Source organism: Carassius auratus, chromosome 13 (genome assembly GCF_003368295.1).
Source record: "Carassius auratus strain Wakin chromosome 13, ASM336829v1, whole genome shotgun sequence".
NCBI lineage: Eukaryota > Metazoa > Chordata > Actinopteri > Cypriniformes > Cyprinidae > Carassius > Carassius auratus.
The window spans coordinates 12241839-12262455 of NC_039255.1; the positions used below are offsets into that span (position 1 = coordinate 12241839).

The 20617-nt window shown below is 36.3% G+C and overlaps 1 protein-coding gene across 2 annotated transcripts in view; it reads right to left on the reverse strand.

Moving 5' to 3' along the window:
• Positions 1–69: 69 nt before the first annotated feature.
• Positions 70–20617, reverse strand: part of LOC113112684 (polypeptide N-acetylgalactosaminyltransferase 2-like) — a 64279-nt gene continuing 43731 nt past the window's right edge. The window contains exons 4-16 of one of the 2 annotated variants that reach the window (XM_026278458.1): positions 15586–15684; positions 14845–14912; positions 13917–13982; positions 12477–12598; positions 10157–10244; positions 8495–8582; positions 7050–7153; positions 5999–6125; positions 5283–5375; positions 4989–5072; positions 4511–4655; positions 2779–2898; positions 70–2691 (exon numbers count right to left, since the gene is read on the reverse strand). In XM_026278458.1, coding sequence (XP_026134243.1) covers positions 2536–2691; positions 2779–2898; positions 4511–4655; positions 4989–5072; positions 5283–5375; positions 5999–6125; positions 7050–7153; positions 8495–8582; positions 10157–10244; positions 12477–12598; positions 13917–13982; positions 14845–14912; positions 15586–15684 — 1360 coding nt within the window. In that variant the 3' untranslated portion in view covers positions 70–2535. The remainder of the gene's footprint in view (positions 2692–2778; positions 2899–4510; positions 4656–4988; positions 5073–5282; positions 5376–5998; positions 6126–7049; positions 7154–8494; positions 8583–10156; positions 10245–12476; positions 12599–13916; positions 13983–14844; positions 14913–15585; positions 15685–20617) is intronic. The other variant, XM_026278459.1, reaches the window with a different exon arrangement.

The window sequence follows — 20617 nt, forward strand, 5'->3', positions numbered from 1 at the left end:
AATTCTGAGGGTCCTAGAAGTATATCGCATTTTGATGGAAAAATATTTAATTAGTTTTGTTAATGCACCATACGTGAAAACACTTGGGACACTTGATATGTATATTATTATTTTTTTTTTATTTTTTTTTTAAGTTAATTATTTTCCGTCATTTAAACTTTTGCAATATCTATAAAACAATGAACAAATACAAGCGCTGTACAGTTGACCAAATCACTATAATTGCAACTGAATGTGTAACTGTACATGCATGGACATACATACTGTATATACACACATATACACTATTACTGTTGACCCCATGCGGTTTCCCTTTGCCATTTAATGCAACATCAAGATCTTTCTAAAACTGGCTTTTAAGGAAACCAAAGAGACATAAAAGGTGGGGTCACATGTCCTTCATTTACTATGAAACTGTCCTAGTCTGGAATAGAAGCGTGTTTCCATGTTTCAGTCAAACAGCAAATGACTTTGGCACACTGTGCTAATGTAAACATTTCATCCAATTCCAAAATTAGCCATAATGTATTGCTCTGAATTTGGTTGAGTTCTTTAAAAAGCCCATCATTCAAAGCCCAAACTTTACATCATTTCATTGGCTTCTTCTAAACTGGAGAAAGGTGGCGTGATTCACTATGGCAAAAGTGCAGTCCACATCTACCTCTGCTTTCCTGTCCAGAAAAATCATTGACTACAGGAACCCCAAGAAGCTACAGGATGCAGAGAACAAAATGCAGGTAGGTGGACCGATTTTCTTCCTAAAAGCCACACAATCTCCACCCAGACTCAAGTCAAGACTTTTGCCGTCTTCATACTCCCTGATGGAGAACTGTTATTTATAGGACAATACAGGGTGGTGCAGACAAACCCAACATATACAAGTCTAAGATTAACATAACACTTACTGCTGATACATGAGGAGAGTTGACTGAAAGCCAGTCAGGGACTCATTTAGTCAGGATTCCCTAGCCTACAATAAGTTAGTCAGAACTGCTACGGCATTATACATGAAATGCAGGTGGGTTAACTGATCTGTTTCACATATCACAGGCTTTTTTGTCTGTTGGATTTACAGTAACACTAGTTCTGTTAAAATCAACTGAAGTACCTTAAAGATTCACAAGGTTTGGATGTGAAAAAGTATTTCTGGGGCATGAATAAGATGCTAATTAAAAGGACACTCACAAACAGTGTTACGCTTCTTCTTTGTGAGTTCAGATGCTTCTCTAATGCACACTTCTTTGAAAGCTGCTTAGAAACCCATTCACACACACACACACACTTTCCTTACAGTATCATGGATAACAAAGGCAGCAACTTTTAACCATAGAAAGAGGATGCTCAAGTAGTGATATAATGTGCCATGTTTGGCCACAGCTGCTGAGGATCAGAACTGATCTTGAGAGGAAAACATCCAGGACTTAAAGGATGCAGGAAAGAAGCTTTCCTAATGCCCATGATATGATCCAGATCATGTACTGCACAAAGATGAGGAGTAATACACATCCATCTTTGCTCGAAACCCAAGAAAGCAGGACAAAAGCTTCTGATCAGCCTCTGCTTGGAGTTACCAGGTTATTAACATCATTACTTGACATAATACACTTGGCGAAGAAAAAAAAGGCTACATAGAATTAAGAAATAAATGAATAGTGTGACAAATGTGGCTGAGAAACAGTTGTTGGTGTTTGAAGACATGTTTTAGATACTGATTTGTTAGCAGCCAGTGCTACAGTATGTGAATCAAGCAGTCACGCTCTATACAATGTCTCGTTCTCCTTCAGAACACACCAGGGGCCCTTAAGGGAAGCGGCTTGAATCTTTACACATTGCACCTTTAACAGAAACAGATTGACAATTTAACAGAATCTAGAAAACAACAAAAAAGGTCTTTCTTTTTTTTCTGCTCTTTTTGCATGAGCACCGCGAGCCGAAAAAACAAGGCTGCTGCTGTCCTCCACAGTCTAAGAGATGGTGCACACAAAAAACGAGCCCTCCCCTCAATCCCATGAGCTCAGAAATTAAACCAAACCCAAACTAGAATCCAGTCCAATCACAGCGCATGAAGGGAGCCTCCGTACAACATGTCGTTTACATTCAACAATTTTGGTAACGTGACTTAAAAAAATAAAACAACAAAAGATGTCCATTGTAGTAAAAAAAAAAAAAAAAATCCTGGAATTCAAGAAAATGAGACATGAAAAGGTGAAAATTAGGAAAGAAGAAAAACAGATCCTTTGCATCGGAAAACAAGAAAGAAAAAAAAAATCCCAAATCGGTTTCGATAAAGTTTAGACACTTAAGATTCACTTCCAAGAGCTGGACAACAGATGAAACAGTGAGGTATATAGTTAGATGGAAATATTCATCATCTTGTTTGTGTTTTCATTGCCCCGTGGCCCTCGAGGACCACTGAACCGCATCGTGGCGGCCCTGAGTCTGTATCCGGGCAGCGATTATCTCTGAGGGGCGAGTGCATGCCCAGCACGGGCTGTCCGAGGGCGAGAATGGAAGGGCTGAGATTGGCGTGACAAGCTACGGCTGGAGGTTGAGAGTGAACTTCCACTGCTGGGTGAGCGACGGGCTGCACACCTCCACCGTCAGGCCGCCGCTCCGCGCGCTCCGGCTGTCCAAGCACAGATTGCTGCCCACATGCCGCAGTTTGGAGTTGTTGTCGATCTGCTCCCATTTCTGCAAAGGAAACATAATGATGATGATGTTGAAAATCTGAGCAGCGGCGTCTCCTCTAAACCCCTGCTTTGAGCACAGCATGCTCACCTGTCTGCTGTCGTTCTCCCTGCAGCCCTGCAGTTTGATCTGTGAGCCAGCGGTGCGATCCACCACCGTCAGGCACAGGTCCATGTGTTTGACTGATTTGTCTTTAGTCAGGGCCCATTCCTGTTCATTAGGAACATGGTAAGCAGGGAGCATTTGCAAAAAATACACCAACAAATCTACACAGGAACTTAAAGGTACAGGTTGTCGGACCTGCCACTAGAGGGCGCACTACCAAAACAATAACAATCGTGTGGTTTGATAATGCTAAGAAGGAGCTTGGAATGATGGTATTTGTTGTCTACTGAGATATTGAACGTAATCAGCTGGACAAAATATATATCACTAGCCTAGTGGTTTTTGGATATTTTATTGCAAATATCTTACAAATTGTACCTTTCAACACAAAAACGGCTTGGTGAGAGGAAGGTATTTTCAGAAATGTACATGGGTAAGTTTTCTATGTAGTGTGTGATATGCTATAATCCACCCAAAAACATGCTGCAATTTTATTTATAATTATGTCATTTTTGTGAGCTCATATTAAGATACAAAAGTGTTTAAAATGGTGAAAATAACAAAAAGTAGTTTATTAATATATAATGATATATAAATCTTAATTAATATAACATCCACATTACTTATAATAAGTATAAGAATTCTGAATATTAGAATGAATCGATTTCTGAAGGATCATGTGACATTGAAGACTCAAGTGATGGATGCTGAAAATTTCAACTTTGTTATCATAGCATTTTAAAGTATATTACAATTCATTTAAAATCTAATAACACTGTACAATATTACTGTTGCACTGTATTTTTGATCAAATAAATATATAGATAAATTAGAAAAAATATATATATATAAAAAATATATATAAAATATAAATATATATAAACTAGTCATTATATTACGTTACATTATATTATATATTTATTGTTCATATTCAAATATGTAGAAGTGTGATGAACCCTTTAAACCCCTCAGACGTGTCACGATTAACGTGGGTAAAGTAACACTGTAAAACCGAACAGTGAAATTAAATGAAATTAGTTAATTATACTCAAATAAGTTAATTGGACTTAATTTATATAAGTTCTGAAAACTAACTTTTGTAGTAAGGTGAACTTGAAATGATTTTGTTTTCTAGTTCCCAGTATGCTTTGCATCAGAAGACAAGGAAAATAAATGTAGAAATAAAGTCTTATTTTGTGTGTTTTTACACAAGATTAACATAGAGGGACATAAGTTATTACTTAAATGTTGTGTTATGTTAGTATTTAGGGTTTTTGTTATGTTGGATTTGTAGTGTTACCGTTGAGGTGAAGAGTAGAGCCTGTGGTTAGGTTGAGGATGGACAGCGAAAGACTAAATTTGAGTGTATTTCCCACATTATACGAGTTGAAAAAGAGAAAATTTTGAGTGGATTACTCTCTAATTATAAATTGAGAAATATCAATATTTATAAGATAATTTAAGGCAACTGGAAATGTAATATTTTATGTAAACTTAAAACATTTAAAAACATCCCTTAAGTGTTTTTGTGTAATCTGTTACAAAATATTTTTGGAGTTCTGTGAACTTATTAGGGTTTACAGTGACTCTAGAAACTACTGTGTGGCCCTCATCTCTACATCATTCACCCTTCACAAGTTCTAAACTGACCCAAAGTCACTGCCGAGTCCATCACCCAGTGCTCTGCTGCCACACCTGACATAAGACTGTCCAGTACCTGAGATCTGATTGGTACCTGATTGCCCCCTGCGTTGTGACACTCGTACACCCCCACCACACCATCAGCAAAGTGTCCCAATGTGTCCAGACAGTTCTGACCCTGTTGTAATGCTCCAAAGGCTATGTCCTGATGATCAGGGACCCTAAACAAGACAGAAACAACCAGTTAGGTACCAACTATGCCACCTGCACTACTGGTAGTGGGCTTTAATAAAAGCTTATTTACTTAAAATGTACATGGCTAGATTTAAAAACTGCCTGCACATTTAAACATCATAAGAACGAGTTAAAGGCCGTGTTCACACTTCATCAATCATTGTTCCAAACAAAAGGTTTAAAACAGCCAGTCTTGTACAGAAAAACAAACAGATCATACATATTTAAGCACAAAACTTCACAGAACACAAAAAAGCAGGTGTAAACGGGGCCAAAGTGATCCACCAGCTATTTTGATTACGCTCAGGTCAGACACTCACCGTAGCTCAGGATAGACGTTCTCCAGGTACCATTTAAATGGTTTGCAGCCCAACCTCTTCTTCATTTCCAGCCTGCTCTGAATGCTGCAATTAAAGAGGAAACCTAGTCATATGGAGTTCATCTGGAGGTTCAAAACAGAAACAGAAACTAGCCAAGTCTGAAATTCATGGCCTCTCGTGGCCTTGGCAGAGAGAAATGAGCTTCTTCTCATGTTGAAGAAAGCAAATGTGCTCTTCTATATTCCAAACCTTTCCCTTAGCAATATTTCTAAATTAAGACAAATAAACACTTACTTGCCATAGGGTACATTACGGGCTGAGGGCACAGCAGCGTAGTAGAAGTTCTTAAAATCATCCATCCAAACCTCTGCCGCTCGCCTTGTGTTCCTGCAAAGACAAACACAAGCAGATGAGAATAAAAGTAGATTTTATATAGAGACACTAATGTTCTGTTAATGACCATAACATGTTTACATTTTTGCTTAATCTAACTTCAATAATAACAGATCTCCTGCGGCACATTATTGTTTTATAACTATGAAAATGCCACTTTATATTTCAACTGCACTACCTCACAACAGCTCACATATCACCGACTGCAGTACTGCATTCACCCACTGGGTGGAGTACATGAACCAGAAAGGACTCATGTTGCTTGAGCAATCGTAAAACTAAAGAATAATAAGAATTGTGTTCGTTAGCTACTCTAACAATTCTCAATCTGGATACACAGGAATATAACATCTAGCAGGGTTACAACAATCCTGACTACAGTTATCTATCCTGAAACGGTGATTATAAACTGGATAACGCAAACTCTAACTCTGGAATAACCACACCATATTATGTAACATAATATAAAAAGTAAGGCAATACAAAACACTACACTACAAAATAATACAGTTCAGTTTATTGCATCTTTTCTGGATAAACGTATTAATTTCTTAAAAAGAAAAAAAAAAACTAATCCCAAACTTTCAAATGATTACATAATATAATTCGGTGGACACCTGGCAAAAACAGTTCCGCTGCCCCCTGGGAAAGTGTATGGATGCTGTTTCCTGAAGACATGACCGACTCGACTGCAGGGAATGATCTCCAGACTCCCTCCACACTGCCAGACCCGGAACGAGATCTCTGAAGACCACAACAACAGACAGAGATTAATAAGACACATCACAAAACACACAAGCAACCAGTTCATAAATGTAAATGGGAAAATAAAGCAAAGGGTCAAAACTCATAATTGCACATATGTGTTATATTAAAAAATAAATAAAAAAAAACACTGCTTTGTGAAACTTCTTGGTCTTTGCAAACTTTAGACACACACACGCATGCAAAATGCAACTTTATTCCAGGCTGATGGATCATTTCTGGAACTGTTGTAGACTTTTCCACGAGCAGCACAGCTGAGAAAAGTGCTGTGTTTGGAAAATGAGTCAGGATTTTTTTTTTCAGAACCCATCACGCCACACACATTACGACAAAGACTGAAAAACGCTACCTCACTGAGTCTTACACTGCAGTTTTCTATTCAAGTCTCATTGCTAATATTATAAAACAGCAGTAGTTCTTCAGTGGTGACCTGAATTGCCCCTTAGATGGACACATTACATTTTGTCTGAGTAAGGCATTACAATCAACACAATGACAGAAGTATCATGAGCTCATTTTCAGATTTAGGAATAATTTTTTCAATAATTGTAGTGGATGCATGAATTCACTCAGCCTTATAAATAGATCCTACTTTAAAGTAGTTAATAGCAATTACAATGTAATGTGATTTCAAATTACATTGATATAAAATAGGTGCATTAGATAAATTCCCTTATTCTGTTTACCTTATATACAGTATATATACACACACATATATATATATATATATATATATACACATACATATACATATAATGCAATATGTTTTTGGGGCCACTTTGAATATGCAAATCTTCGACAAAATCAATAAAGGACACATTGAAAGGATCCACTATGTCTCCAGTCAGTTAGCTCCAATCAGAAGAAATGCAGGGCATTTAGAGAAATAAAGCATCCACTCACCAAGATTCTCACCGCCCCACACGTCCATCATCATGTCGTACTTTCCCAGCTCCTCAAAGTAGTCCTTATCCATTACAAAGAGGCCACCGGCAATCATGGGAGTCCTGGAGAACACAAGCAGCACAAAATATGAAAACTGAGATCAAATCAAACCAAATCTTGAACTTGTTTAGAACTTTCTACAGTTCATAGAACTTACTTTCTATAAAACATATACTAAGATGTGTTTTGTTTCAGTGGCCATTTGTGACTTTATAAAACTGTGCTCATTTCGCTATAGAGCGATCTGATCACAGCCTCATAAACAGTCATTAAACAACACCGGAATCAATAAACAAGAATGAAGAGTGCTGTGTCATGAAGACTTTTACACAGCACATCCCATAAAGGCACTACACTGTTTATTATGTTAATGTACTTTTAATGTAATCGCTGCATGGTGATTGAGATTTAAGATCACAGAAAAACACCCTCCATACAATCCCCCATTTCGGTCCCTTCACACCTTTCTTTCTCTGTCCCTCTCACCTTTAGCTGTTAATGATCCGAGTCATTCCCTGGAGGACAGACCTTTTACAATCAAGCAAGCATGCTAGCACATGGGGTAACTTCTTATTTCGTTATTCAAAGAACTTTAGGGGATTTTTTTTCCTTGTTGACAGAAGAGTTAACATTTGGGGGCAGATCTTATGTGCATTTAAATAGGATTATGCACATTAGTTTACCACATGTCATGTTTGAGAGCATAGAATTTGGACAAGAAAATCACTAAAATTACTTTTAATAACACGTAAATAACTAAAACATTGTCAATGAAATTAAGCTAAAAAAATGAACTAAAAATACTGGACAAAAAAATTTGAATGTCGACTTTGCGACTAAGTGAAATAAGATTAAGATGAAGTACTAAAATTACAAAAACTAAAACAAAGCTTAATAGTGACCCTGGACCACAAAACCAGTCATAAGGGTACGTTTCTCGAAATTGAGATTTATATATCTACTGAAAGCTGCATAAATTAGCTTTCCGTTGATGTTACTATGATAGGACAATATATGGCCAATATAACTGTCTGAAAATCTAGAATCTGAGGGGGCAAAAGTTATTAGCAATGCATATTACTAATCCAAAGTGAAGTTTTGTTATATTTACAGTAGGAAATGTATAAAATATCTTCATGTAACATGATCTTTACTAAAAATCCTAATGATTTTTGGCAAAAATAGATATTTTTGGCTATTACTACAAATATACCCACAACATAAGATTGGCTTTGTGGTCCAGGGTCCCAATATATATAGAAAAAAACTGACACTGAATTAATTCGAGAACAGTGTGAGAAGAATAAAGACTAGTCATCTGTCAATAATCCATCACCGACTCACTGGTTCATGATCCAAAACATTTGTAACACAAATACTTAAGAAGAGAGACACATGCTTACTTGATAGGAGCAGTGGGGTTTCCTTGCCGTGCTCGTCTTTGTTCCAGGGTCATGTAGTCCCATTTAAAAACTAGATTCCAATCAAAACCTGGATAGAGATTAGACATTACATTAGGGATGAAATCAGATTTTAAATGCAGGTTCAATGCCCTTGTCAGCCATGTGTCAGGAAAGGGAATAAGGGGCATATTACTGATACTGCAATTTCTCTGATAAAAAGACTGAGGCTTTGTTCAGAATAGCCTACTATCAAACACTGTCAGTTTGCAGCATGTGTGCTGTGCACAGTATTCAAATGTTTTCATTTCATTTCACCAAAAGACATTCCACACAAAACTGGATTAAAACCGTATTTTGCATTTCCAGTAGGAAATACCACAGCTTGCCAGACAGCAAAAGAATAGTCTTAAAGTTGTAAGTAATCGTTGGGTTTAGGCTTTGGTTCTGTGTTAATGCTGTATCCTTTAAACCCTACAGTTGGCAAGTCTTATTTTACAAATGCCTCTTGTTTTCTGTCTGCTGTACACAGGAATCAACATAAAATCTGACACTTGGTAGCTTTAGATGGTTAAATGCAAAAAAGAAAAAAAAAAAAAAATCATAATATAGTGCTCTATGCAAATAAGAAGGCTATGTTTTGTAAGCTGAACATTAATTAAATCAAAAACATTACATGAAAAATTACAGTTATAAACACTAAATATAAACAAAGCTAAACAGAAATACTTAAAATCTAATAAAAATAACTCACTAAAATTACAAAAATAAATATTATATTATGAATATTAAGAAAAACAAATATTTAAATATTAAAAAAAATCAAAAAATAGAAATGACTTGATTTCAAATTTTCTTAAATATAGAAAAAAAAAAATCTACAATATGTTTAAATTGAATATGCATTTTAACTGTTTGCTGAATTAATAGAAGTAAAACAGTTGTGAGAACTGTAAATAACCATTTTAATCCCCAAATTCAAGATGCAGTATTCCAAACAGACAAAAATGTAGCATCCTACTATTTAAAATGTTTTGCTACTGATTTACATACTACTTTTTTAAAGTAGCTTACACTGAATACTGTGCACAGTATGCAGTCCTGTGCTAGTATTCCATTCTGAACATATTCTAAAGGAAAGAGGAAAAAGCAGGCAAAGTCTGAATGCAAGTTAACAAGCACACCTTCAACCAAAATATGCTGAGAAAAACCAATATAAATAAAATGATATTTATTTACCCATGCTGCTTTATAGAATAGTGATACCAACATGGATACATCCATTTCCAAATTATTTAGCACTGCATCCAGACACCTCCAAAGTCATAGAAGAAAAGCTATTCTACTCGGGGATAAAAAATTCTAAAATGACACTTCATCTTTTTGAGATTCATCATGCTCTTTTACTCTTCTGCACATTGCACTGCCTCCAGAAATTCTCTCTGTATTGCATTTTAACATACAGTACCACACAAAGAATATAGCCCTGCACATGAAATTTAACAAATGCCATGTTCTGTATTGTCCATAAACACACACAAATACTGTACATGCATGAATGGATGCAATCATATCACACACATGCACACAATCTAAAGGAATAGGCTCTGGATGGTGACTGAATTATATGTTATGATAAAAAAGGAGCTGATGAAAGAGATTTACCTCCTTTAAGATCTGCAGATGCCCCCACATACTGGAAATTGTCCATGTTGATGACATCTATGATGGGTGACACGACCCGAGTCTTATCCTGCCGAGAACAACAAATGTGGTGAGGCTGGGCTGACAGTACAAGCATATGAAAAGAGATGAATTCTCAATGCATCTGTGCTACAATGCAATCTTAAGATGGAATGTGATAGAAACAGTCAAATTAAACTAGAATTAAAATTGCTGAAAGCCTTGACATTAAGAAATGTGCACTGCTCTGCCGTTACGAATCATGGCAAATCCATCAGAAATACCTAGAAAAACCCTTTAATCTCGTGACTTTCACTGACACATCACTGGAGTATTTAGAGTTGAGTGCCGAGTTAAACACTCCAGAAAAGACAGACGATCAACTCTACGTGACAGGCGTGGAGAATTTAACACTTAATATAAATGTATTGCTTCTTAGACATCTTCCAATATTCATCATGACAACTCTGGGACACCCTGACGAATCTAATCATCCCGACTGTGGCTTCACCTCTGAATTAACAAATTCAATTGTCACCGTGTTGCAATGTTTCCACAAGGCAATTTTATATGCATCTAGGTACAGTAATTATGGTTTGTTATATTAGCACATTCAAATCATTAAATATCTGTCTTCAGTTAATTTAGTGAATGACAAATTGTTCTGATGAATAGAAACATGCCTTAATTATTACTAAATTCTACATTTTCACTGTATTTTACTTCTTGCATTAAACATTTTGAAACAGCAAATGACTATTTGGATAAAATGATGGTTCCTGTGAAACTTTTTTTAACCGAGAGAGGCCCAACGGAGCAGAATATCAATGTTTGTATAAAGCTACTCAATAATAATTAACATTCTCTAGATATGGGTAAAAACTATGCTTCACAATAGCTGATACTTTAAAATTGATCACAACAATTTTTTGGAGGCAACAAATTGCGTGGTTACAAAACAGGGCCACAATTCACAGCTGACACAATTCTTAACAGTTTTGGAACATATTTATATATCATCATCTAACGGTATATACCTTATTTCTGTATGTCTACAAATTGGGAAAAGACTGATACGGCAGTCTCAAACAAATCTGAGAACACTTTTCTAGTGTGGCAAAAATGCTTTTTTGCTCACCACTGATAATTTGCTAAAAAATAATAATAATAAATAGAAAAAAAATTATGCATGATGCAAATTTTGCCTAATCTAAAAAGTTTTTGTAACTAATGTTTTAATAAAAACATGTTCAGTAATATGTTCGTATAAAATCAATGTCTTCAAAAATATGTTTTGAGACATTTTTTGGCAATATACAGAAAGGAAATTCACTGTACTGACTGAAAGTAATTTGTGTTTGGGTGAATACTGATATAAAGCTGGAAGAACTCATCCTAATGACGACTAATGACGAGTGGATGTAGTAAAATGTCAAAAACCAAGAAAAACTGATTCAATAAGAGTTCATCACTTGTCTAGATTTACTCTTAAATTTAGGCTCACAAATATTTTAAAGTTGAATAACTATTTCGCTTCAATGAAAGCTTTGTGTGGAGATACTTCTCCAGAAGTAGGATAACATTTAATTCACGCTCTGTATAATCATCATAATGAAGCGCTTGTATAAATCCTGGGGTCACTTACTCCACAAATTGATCATGTGCTTATCTGGGTCATCAAAATGAAAATGAAGACACCTACTGTAACAATACAAATGGGGTTATGAAACCTCTTACTACTATTTATGCCAGTAATTTATACTTTCAGTGTCTTGTACTTCGTGCCCTCTATTTATTTTGGTAGTCAAAAGCCTTGAGACAATTTCAGAGTAATTACGTGTGCCTACAGACACAACTGAAGCAAGTATTTCTTTTAGGTCAATCCAATCCTGATCTAGAACGGAGCTGCGCATCCACAATTTAAACACACCTGTGCACACACACTGCGGTCTTATCTATGTTCTGTACTAACACACAGCGTTGAATGACACTAGTTTCCTTTCAGTTTTTTACGGCTTGTTTGAGGATTGTTGGCAGTCGTCAGCAGGATCGGATACAAACAGGTATAATGATACAGCACTGCAAGTAAAGTTTGTGCATCAAGACAGGCAGCCAAAGAAAACTACTTTTCATCTACTCTTCTATCATCTTGGCCTGACATTGGCAATTGCAGTGAGCTGCTAAATGTCCACTGCTGTAATGAGCATGTGTGAATATAGCCTCCAAAAGCAATGGCTAATTTGCCAAATCTGAGAACCGCAAGACCCAATATGTTGCTGCTAGAAAGAAAACCATGGCTGACCTCAGCAACCCTTTCTAGCAGGGGCTCCAACCAGTGTTCGTTACACTCGCAGTGGCTGTCAAGGAAGGTTAGTACACTGGCTGTGGCCGCATCTGCCCCTCTGACTCGGGATCGCATCAAACCTGAAACACAGGGAACATTGAGAGTCAAAGCACTGATGCAATCTCCCTGTATTTTGACTTCATGATCTAGACACAAGTGTGCAGCGAACCATAATGATAGTCTAACATACAGATGTCAAAAGGCTTTTTGGCATTTTGAGTACTTCACAAATTTGGTAACGACATTTTGGAAAAAGTAATGATATGATGCCCGTTAATTATGTCTATTATTGGTGAGGTATTACATCAGTTCTGTCCGAAGCAAATATATACGGTAAAGTAGACAAAAACCATCTTTTAAACATGAATACAAAGTTAAGCCATTATAGGGAAAAGAAGAACCTCTGATAGTATCATCATCTAATCGCGCATTTCATTTTACAATTAATTATTATTTTATTTCATTATGAATGTCTATTTGAATACTACTAATAATAATAATATTGTTAGACACCCAAAATAACCTTAAATTTGTACATTGCTAGTAATTTACTTATTTTATCAACAACTACTTGTTATAATTATTTGAAAAAATAACCCTTAAAAAAAAAAAAAAAAAAAAAAAAAAAACACAAACACACCAAATTAAAATCAAACAAAAACAAAAAATTATAAAAACTAACATCAAAACAAAACATGACTGTCACCATACCAATGTATTTAGATCTCATATAATGTATGGTCACAAGGCACAAAATAAGAAAAAAACATATCTAAGATATAACGAGTGAAAGCTTATAGTGGCTTATGTGGAGACCTAAGGATCGATTTTCAAGCACAGAGAAACATTAAATATGAATTAACCAGTTTGGGTCTTTATAACCACAAAATCTATATGAGCACTTTTTTTTCACATCTTGACACCCACAGTCAATCTAACATTAATTCACTACAAGCTTTACCAGGGACTGAAGTAATGCATGTTCTTTCTTTATTATTATATTGAGTAATTTGTGTTAAAAAATAAATAAATAAAAGAAAACTTTGGATACGAATAAACAAACTGCAGTTTTGGCTACAGAACAGCATTTTTTGCTTGACAAGTGATATAAAACTCCTTCCAAAAATACACTCCAGCTCATAACAGACCATTTGCTTTTCTCTTCTTTTATCATCTCCATATTTCCACCTATAAAGTATGCAGTGTTTTTAATGATTTCATGCTGAGGCTGATCACAATTAGTCACAACAGTAAAACTTCAGCTAGTTTTAACAGATGCTTAAATTGTAATGACCAAACAAGAGCTGCCAGTAAAGACCCACTGGCCTTCACATATTAACTTGGGCATAGTTCGGATTCACAATGTTATGGTCATTCAGAGGGTTAGAAATCACTCACCCTCTCGACGATCGTTCCGGAGCACTCTGACTTTCTCGATTTTCCCAAGTAAAGCACCATCTTCAGCTGAAAGCCCAGAGAAAACATTGTGTCAGCTCAAGTGTTCAGGGCAATACATTTCTCCTATTATATACAGTATGCTGTAGTTAATATACACAGGAGGAATGTGGTAAGATGTGCCAGTGGGAAAGTTGTGTCACTTCCTTCATCCAGAATGTCACCATATATTTAATAAGGGCACATCATGTACAGTACAGCTTGCTACAACTTATTTCTGGTCTTGAGAAACGTAAGGACAGGGAACTGGGAGCCAAATTTCTTTGAAAAATCTGATGGAGAGCTGGCAAAGAGAAATCCACTAGAACCCCTTCCTCAAATCTTACCCTGGAGGTCCAATGCACTGCAGAGTTTAGCTCCAACCCTGATTAAAGTCACCTGTCTGCCATTTTCAAATGATCCCAACGACATTGATTGACACTGATTAGCATGCTCAGGTGTGTTTGATTAGGGTTAGCGCTAAACTCTGCAGGAAAGTGGATCTCGAGGTCCAGATTTGAGGATCCCTGCACTAGAAAATGATCAAGGATCATATTTTCATGAAACATTCATGGATTGTGTCTCTTTTTTTGACATATCTACACTTCAAATCTTGATTAATTTCAGAAACACTGAAATATAAAATCAGGTGCATTAGTTTTAGCACCAGAATTTGTTTCTACAGGTGATGATTTGATTAAAACAAGAGGCTAACTAGAGGTTTGGCATCCAAAAAACAAGTAGTGTGATGGTTGAGGACTAGGGAGCATGGCTGGTGTCATGATGACACAGTTTATACAATCATGCCAAATAACATGATGAGCACGAAACGGACTATATATGGTTGTGCATCATTTAGTTTGATTGGGAGTTTTAAGTTCAAAACACTTACCGTTGTCACTGTAGTCATCCACCAATATGATCTCTTTGACCAGATGAGGAGGACTCTTCTTCAACACACTGAAGACAGGGAAAGAGGAAGGCTTGAATAGATTTTTATGTTAAGAAGTGTAGAGCGAGAGATTTTAGTCTAGATCTTAGCTGATATGCCAGAGGTACAATTTCATTCAAAAGTTTAAATTCAAATTAAATTAAATGTATGCATTTAGCAGACGCTTTTATCCAAAGCGACTTACAGTGCATTCAGGCTATCAATTTTTAGATATCATGTGTTCCCGGGGAATCGAACCCCCAACCTTGCGCTTGCTTGCTTGCTAGCGCAGAGCTCTACCAGTTGAGCTACAGGAACACTAATAAATGGTGAGCCATGGTGAGCATAACCACAGTAGTGTAGTTCTGTACTTAAGTGTACTGTATATATGGCAAAATATTCTGTATTCACCACTGTAGACATTAGTAATACTGAATTACAAAAATTTACAACAAATAAAGTTTTGTACTTGGTTTACTTTTTTAAAACTATAAACGATGTTTACTTGATTAAGAAATACTGCAAATTTGTAATATTCACATTTTAAATAGAAGAGTTGAAGTATTCAATAAGCGTTTTGCTATATCGAAGTTAGCACCAAAGATAGTGAAATTTCACTGGTATTGACATCAACATTTCGGTATTGTGACAGCCCTACATCATAATGCAGTGAAAATTGTTATTCGACATGGGACGTCCCACCTGACCACAGTGCGCAGCAGGGCTGAACGGGCCTCGTTGTGGAAAGTGATAACCACACTGGATGCAGAAAGATCTGTCCTCCACTGTTTGTGACGGCAACTGAGAGACAGAAAAAGATAAAATATATTAAGAAAAATACACTTCTACTTATATTAAAAACCACTACCCTTACGGAGGGACACACTCTATATTACAGAGGGTTTGACGTGAGTTTATTTGACATGGGCTAGTAAGCAATAACCTAGTAACCACCTAAAACCAACCAACACTTAGCATCATGGTAGCAAGTTTGATGTGGACAAACCAGTATTTCTTCAGGAAATGTAGAAGTCTAGTTCACAGTGAAAACCCATTGTCACACTGCTAGTGATACACCTGCATGCAGTCTCATGCCCTCAGAGAAGCTCAAAGCACACGTTCATTTAATGCTTCTCTCAGGCTGAGATTGACAGGAGGTCATGCATGCTTAAACACTCAGGACTTGAGTCTCCAAACATGCACACGATAAAGGTTTCAGCAACACACACCCACACGGTTTATATCACAGAGGTTTTAATTTGACAGCTATGGGGCTAATCCTCCGGTTTCCTAACACCTCTCATCGAGGATAAGAGTGCACAATGCTTCCTCTGCACTGATTCCATCGATTTTGTAGCCACTGCATCCCTGGCAGGGGAATCGGGGACAATTCCTCCTACACTGCTGTTAAACAACAGGTCAAGGTTGAGAGCCCAACATCAGAGATTCCAAACTGACTTCAGTAAAGGGATGAGATTAGTGTCATCCATGACGCTAACACTACACACTTGGCATCATATTTAATTCCATTACAGCCAGAGAAATCACATTCATATCAATCTTTGCATTGAAAAGTATGGGGCTTTCAACCATTATACTCTCCTTGACTCCTCATGAATACATAAAGGGGCCTGCACTCATTTCTAGCCCTGTTTGCAGGAGGTCTCGCAGGGAATAACTGTGCAGTAGGCCATTAATAGAATGGAGGCTTTGACTAGAAGACAAGCACTTTTTAGAGCATATCCCACTGGCACGCTTCCCTTCGCTGGCCTCCAACCACCCAGCATGGCACCAAATAAATGCTCAAATACTTCCACTGTCGCAGCTCAAGTCAATAGCTAACAGAATAAATGTTTGGTCTCAGTGTGCTGAACACCAGCTACAATGTTTTAAGATTTTGTTTAAATAATCAAAATTTGTAATTAATTTAAGTAACTGTAATTAAACACCAACATTTGAAAAGTGATGATCCCAGTAAAACAAAGATCATGTAAATACACTGCATAATGACAACAGCATAAAACAGACGACAAAAAAAAGCATGGCAACTTAGAAATATAATTTACATAAATATTTATAGATACTTAATATTATTCAGAAAATGCATACAATTAATATTTATGTTTTATATCGAAAATCATTTTTGTTAACTTTACAGTATGTGTTTCATATATAAAACACAAATATGAAAAATTTGGCATTTTATAAAACATTAAATGTGCACTTTAAACAGCAATATTTGAATTATCTTAATTTTACTGGAATCTTCATATTTCTCTGCAAATACACATATATGATAACAGCACTGAATAGACAAATAGCATTACAATTAATATATATATATATATATATATATATATATATATATATATATATATATATATATATATATATATATATATATATATATATATATTAAACTAATAATTGCAGAAAATAAATGTAATATTTAGAAAGTGTATAAAATCAATATTTATTAACTTTTATCCATAAAATATTTATTTTTGGTAATTTTATAGTGTAATTTAAACACACACACACGTGAAACTGACAGCCATAATTTTAAGGTCACATTAAATTAATTGCTGTGCATTAAACATCAATATTTGGTGAGGAAAATGAAGATGAAGATCGCAGTGAAATGAGGATAACTGAAATACATGGCATGACAAAAGCATTGAATAGACAACAATATGGCATCGCATAATAAAAATATTAATTAAATTAATATTGCTAGAAAATTAATGTAATGCTTAGGAATCCATAAAATTAATTTTTATAATTTTTACTATAGTTCTTGCTAATGTTATAGCATTATTTAAACACAATCAAACACACACAGATACACATTTCATAAAGTGACAGCCCTAATGTTTTTAAAACTATAATGTACACTTGCTGTAGCCTTATGAGCGGTATTAATTCAAGGAAAACACTTCACCTCAGCTATAATTAATAAAAAAAAAGTTCTAAACAAGAAATACATCATGTGCAGAAAGACATCATTCATTAAGTCATTGGCAAGTCGGTCCTTTATTTTTTGGTGTGGTCTGAACACTAGACATAGGCTATGGCTTCAGCGAGACAACAACTACGTCCGCCAAAAACATTTCCAATAAGACACGTGGCCTGCTGCCATCAGGGGTAACAAAACAGAAGCAGAGTCTCTCAGGAGTAAACAAAGAGCATGTGTTCCTCATTACAAGCTTAGGTAAGCATTTAACAGAAGGATTTAGGACTAGTGTGCTTCATTCTTTTAGTTTGGGGTAAATTTACTAGGAGGTAATGGTGCAAAAACATAGAGGGCAAATTCTCCTCACTTCTGGGAGAAAATACAAAAGGTTGGTATTCCAGCAAATAAAGTATAGAACGCGCTGACCTTTAAAAAGTCTTACAGCCGTTTTAAACGCATGGTTTGTGTGTCTTCTGAGCTGAACGTGACGTCTGCATCGGGAATGAAGCTCACGCACTTCAGGGATGGAGAAAGGGCAGCGATAAGAAGACTTACATCAAGGATAATGTCATCTGCAGCATCAACAGCTCTCCAGGAGGGAAACTGACTGACAGATAGTGACAAGACGTTAACATGAAGCTGCACAGAAAAACACAGGTCAAGCCAAAAATGTTTACAGCAGCAAACCCAAAGACAACTTCCACGGCTTATCAGAATGAATGGACACATGCATTTTAAAACTGCTGCGTATTTAATCCAAACAAGTGCAAGCCAAATTCTTGGATATTAAAACATTCCTTTTTGAATATGTATTGTGATGAATATGCTCTCGCACATCCCAATTTAATTTTCTGTGCAATGCCTGTAACACTGTAGAAACCATTAAATTATCTAATATGACAGAAAGCTTAACTTTAGAGTCTCTTCTTCCCAGTTTCCATTTTACTGGCATTTTACTAAATTCGTCTTGGTGGTCTATTTAGTCATACAATAAGCCTTCAATAAGGCTCTTCAGGCTCTGCGTGTTTGCTGAAAGCAGAAGCTGAAGTAGCTATCTGAGGTTATTTCTCTGAATTCTTCTCTTAGCAGCAGTTAAAAAAATGTAAAGTTAATACTGATATTAAATATTATCTCTCCATCTAGTCAATTAAGGTCCTGGTTAGAAGCTCTTCTATCATTCAACTGTGCTTTGTTCCAGCAAAAAAATAAATTGCAACCAAATATCCTACAATTGCTGCAAAGAACATAATGCATTTCAGATTTCATTGTCATAACTAGTTTTAATAAATAAATAATTATGTTTACATGAACACATCTCAGTTTGAGTTAATAACTTGTTCTTGTGCCGTTCAGGTCAGGTCACACATCATTGTCTCTAACACACATCCATATACAATTCGATTTGAACTCCGTCCAACCAAACTGTAGTCAAAAACGTTTGAGAGCCATGCCAGTAACATCCCCTGCCAAGTGACTAAAACAGACATCCATCTGACGTGAGATTACGATGCCTAGGAATAAACATGTCAACCATTATGTACTCAACACAACACACACACACACATACAGCTGGGGCCAGATGTCTGAGACCGCTTTGGAAATCTAGGATTTGAAACTCATTTCAATATGGACATAGCTGCGATTTAAAAAAAATGTGAAAAAGAAATGCTGTCAAATAAAATAAATATGCAATACTGATTTTCTTACATTTTGAAGTCTCTATTCAAACAAGCTAATAATCTTGTCATTGATGATGTGACTTTTCGAACAGATGGATATATGCCCTTGCTTTCACTGAAGCTCAAGACACGGAAAACATGTTCATCAGGTTTTACACAACCTGTAATGAACATACGAAAGGCAAATTTGTAATCAAAATGCACCCTTTGTCCTTTTGCAAATATATCCAGTGTTATTCCCCCTTTCTTGCATTGTATTCTCTTTTCTTTTTCTTTTTAGTTCCCAAGCACACTCATGGGAGGTGGGCAGCCAAAACATTTCACTGCAATTGTACAAATGTGGCAAATAAAACTTTGGACCTGGAGGGAACAGATCGATATGATATGTTGACACAAAGAGTGGAAATAGGACTGGGCGGTGTGAGTGAGAAACGCATCTTAATTACACAGCCTGTGTGGCAGTCATACAACAGTGGGCAAATGTTTGCTTATGTGGCTCATGGAGACATCAGTCCATGACTTCACGACTGCTCTGCCAGTTGCAGCGGTTGGCAGCACTGTGAGATATTCCCAAAAGCCAAGCAGACACCAGCCAAAGCACACAGAAGCTTTTCTCCAAGAAAGGGCCAGAGCTCAGATGGTTCAGAGGGATTTTGAAAATCAGGCAGGCTTAAAAGGTCGTGCTCAAGAGAGTGAAGAAAGAAAAGATGAGCAGATGTCCTTGCTGCTTGATGTATCTCCAGAAATTCAAAAAACGAAAAAAAAAAAAAAAAAAAAGTGGGTTCTCATCATTCAGAGATCTGTTATCGGCTTATTGATGCAAATATCGGCTACTGAGCTTTGTGAATTAAAGCTCTGTTCCCAGAAAGCAGAATATACAATTCCATCCATATTCTTGACTCAGGAGCGGTTCACACAGGATGCGTTCACAAGAACTAAAACCGCTAGATGGCACATGACACGGCGTGTCTTGAAATGCATTGTTCTGCATTGTGACTTCTACCAGATTGTAATAAAAAAATAAAAATAAAAAAAAAAGGTTAGTCAGCAGTAAATCCGTGAGTCCTGGGAGCCCAGCCCTGCACTGCAGGCCACCAGTGGA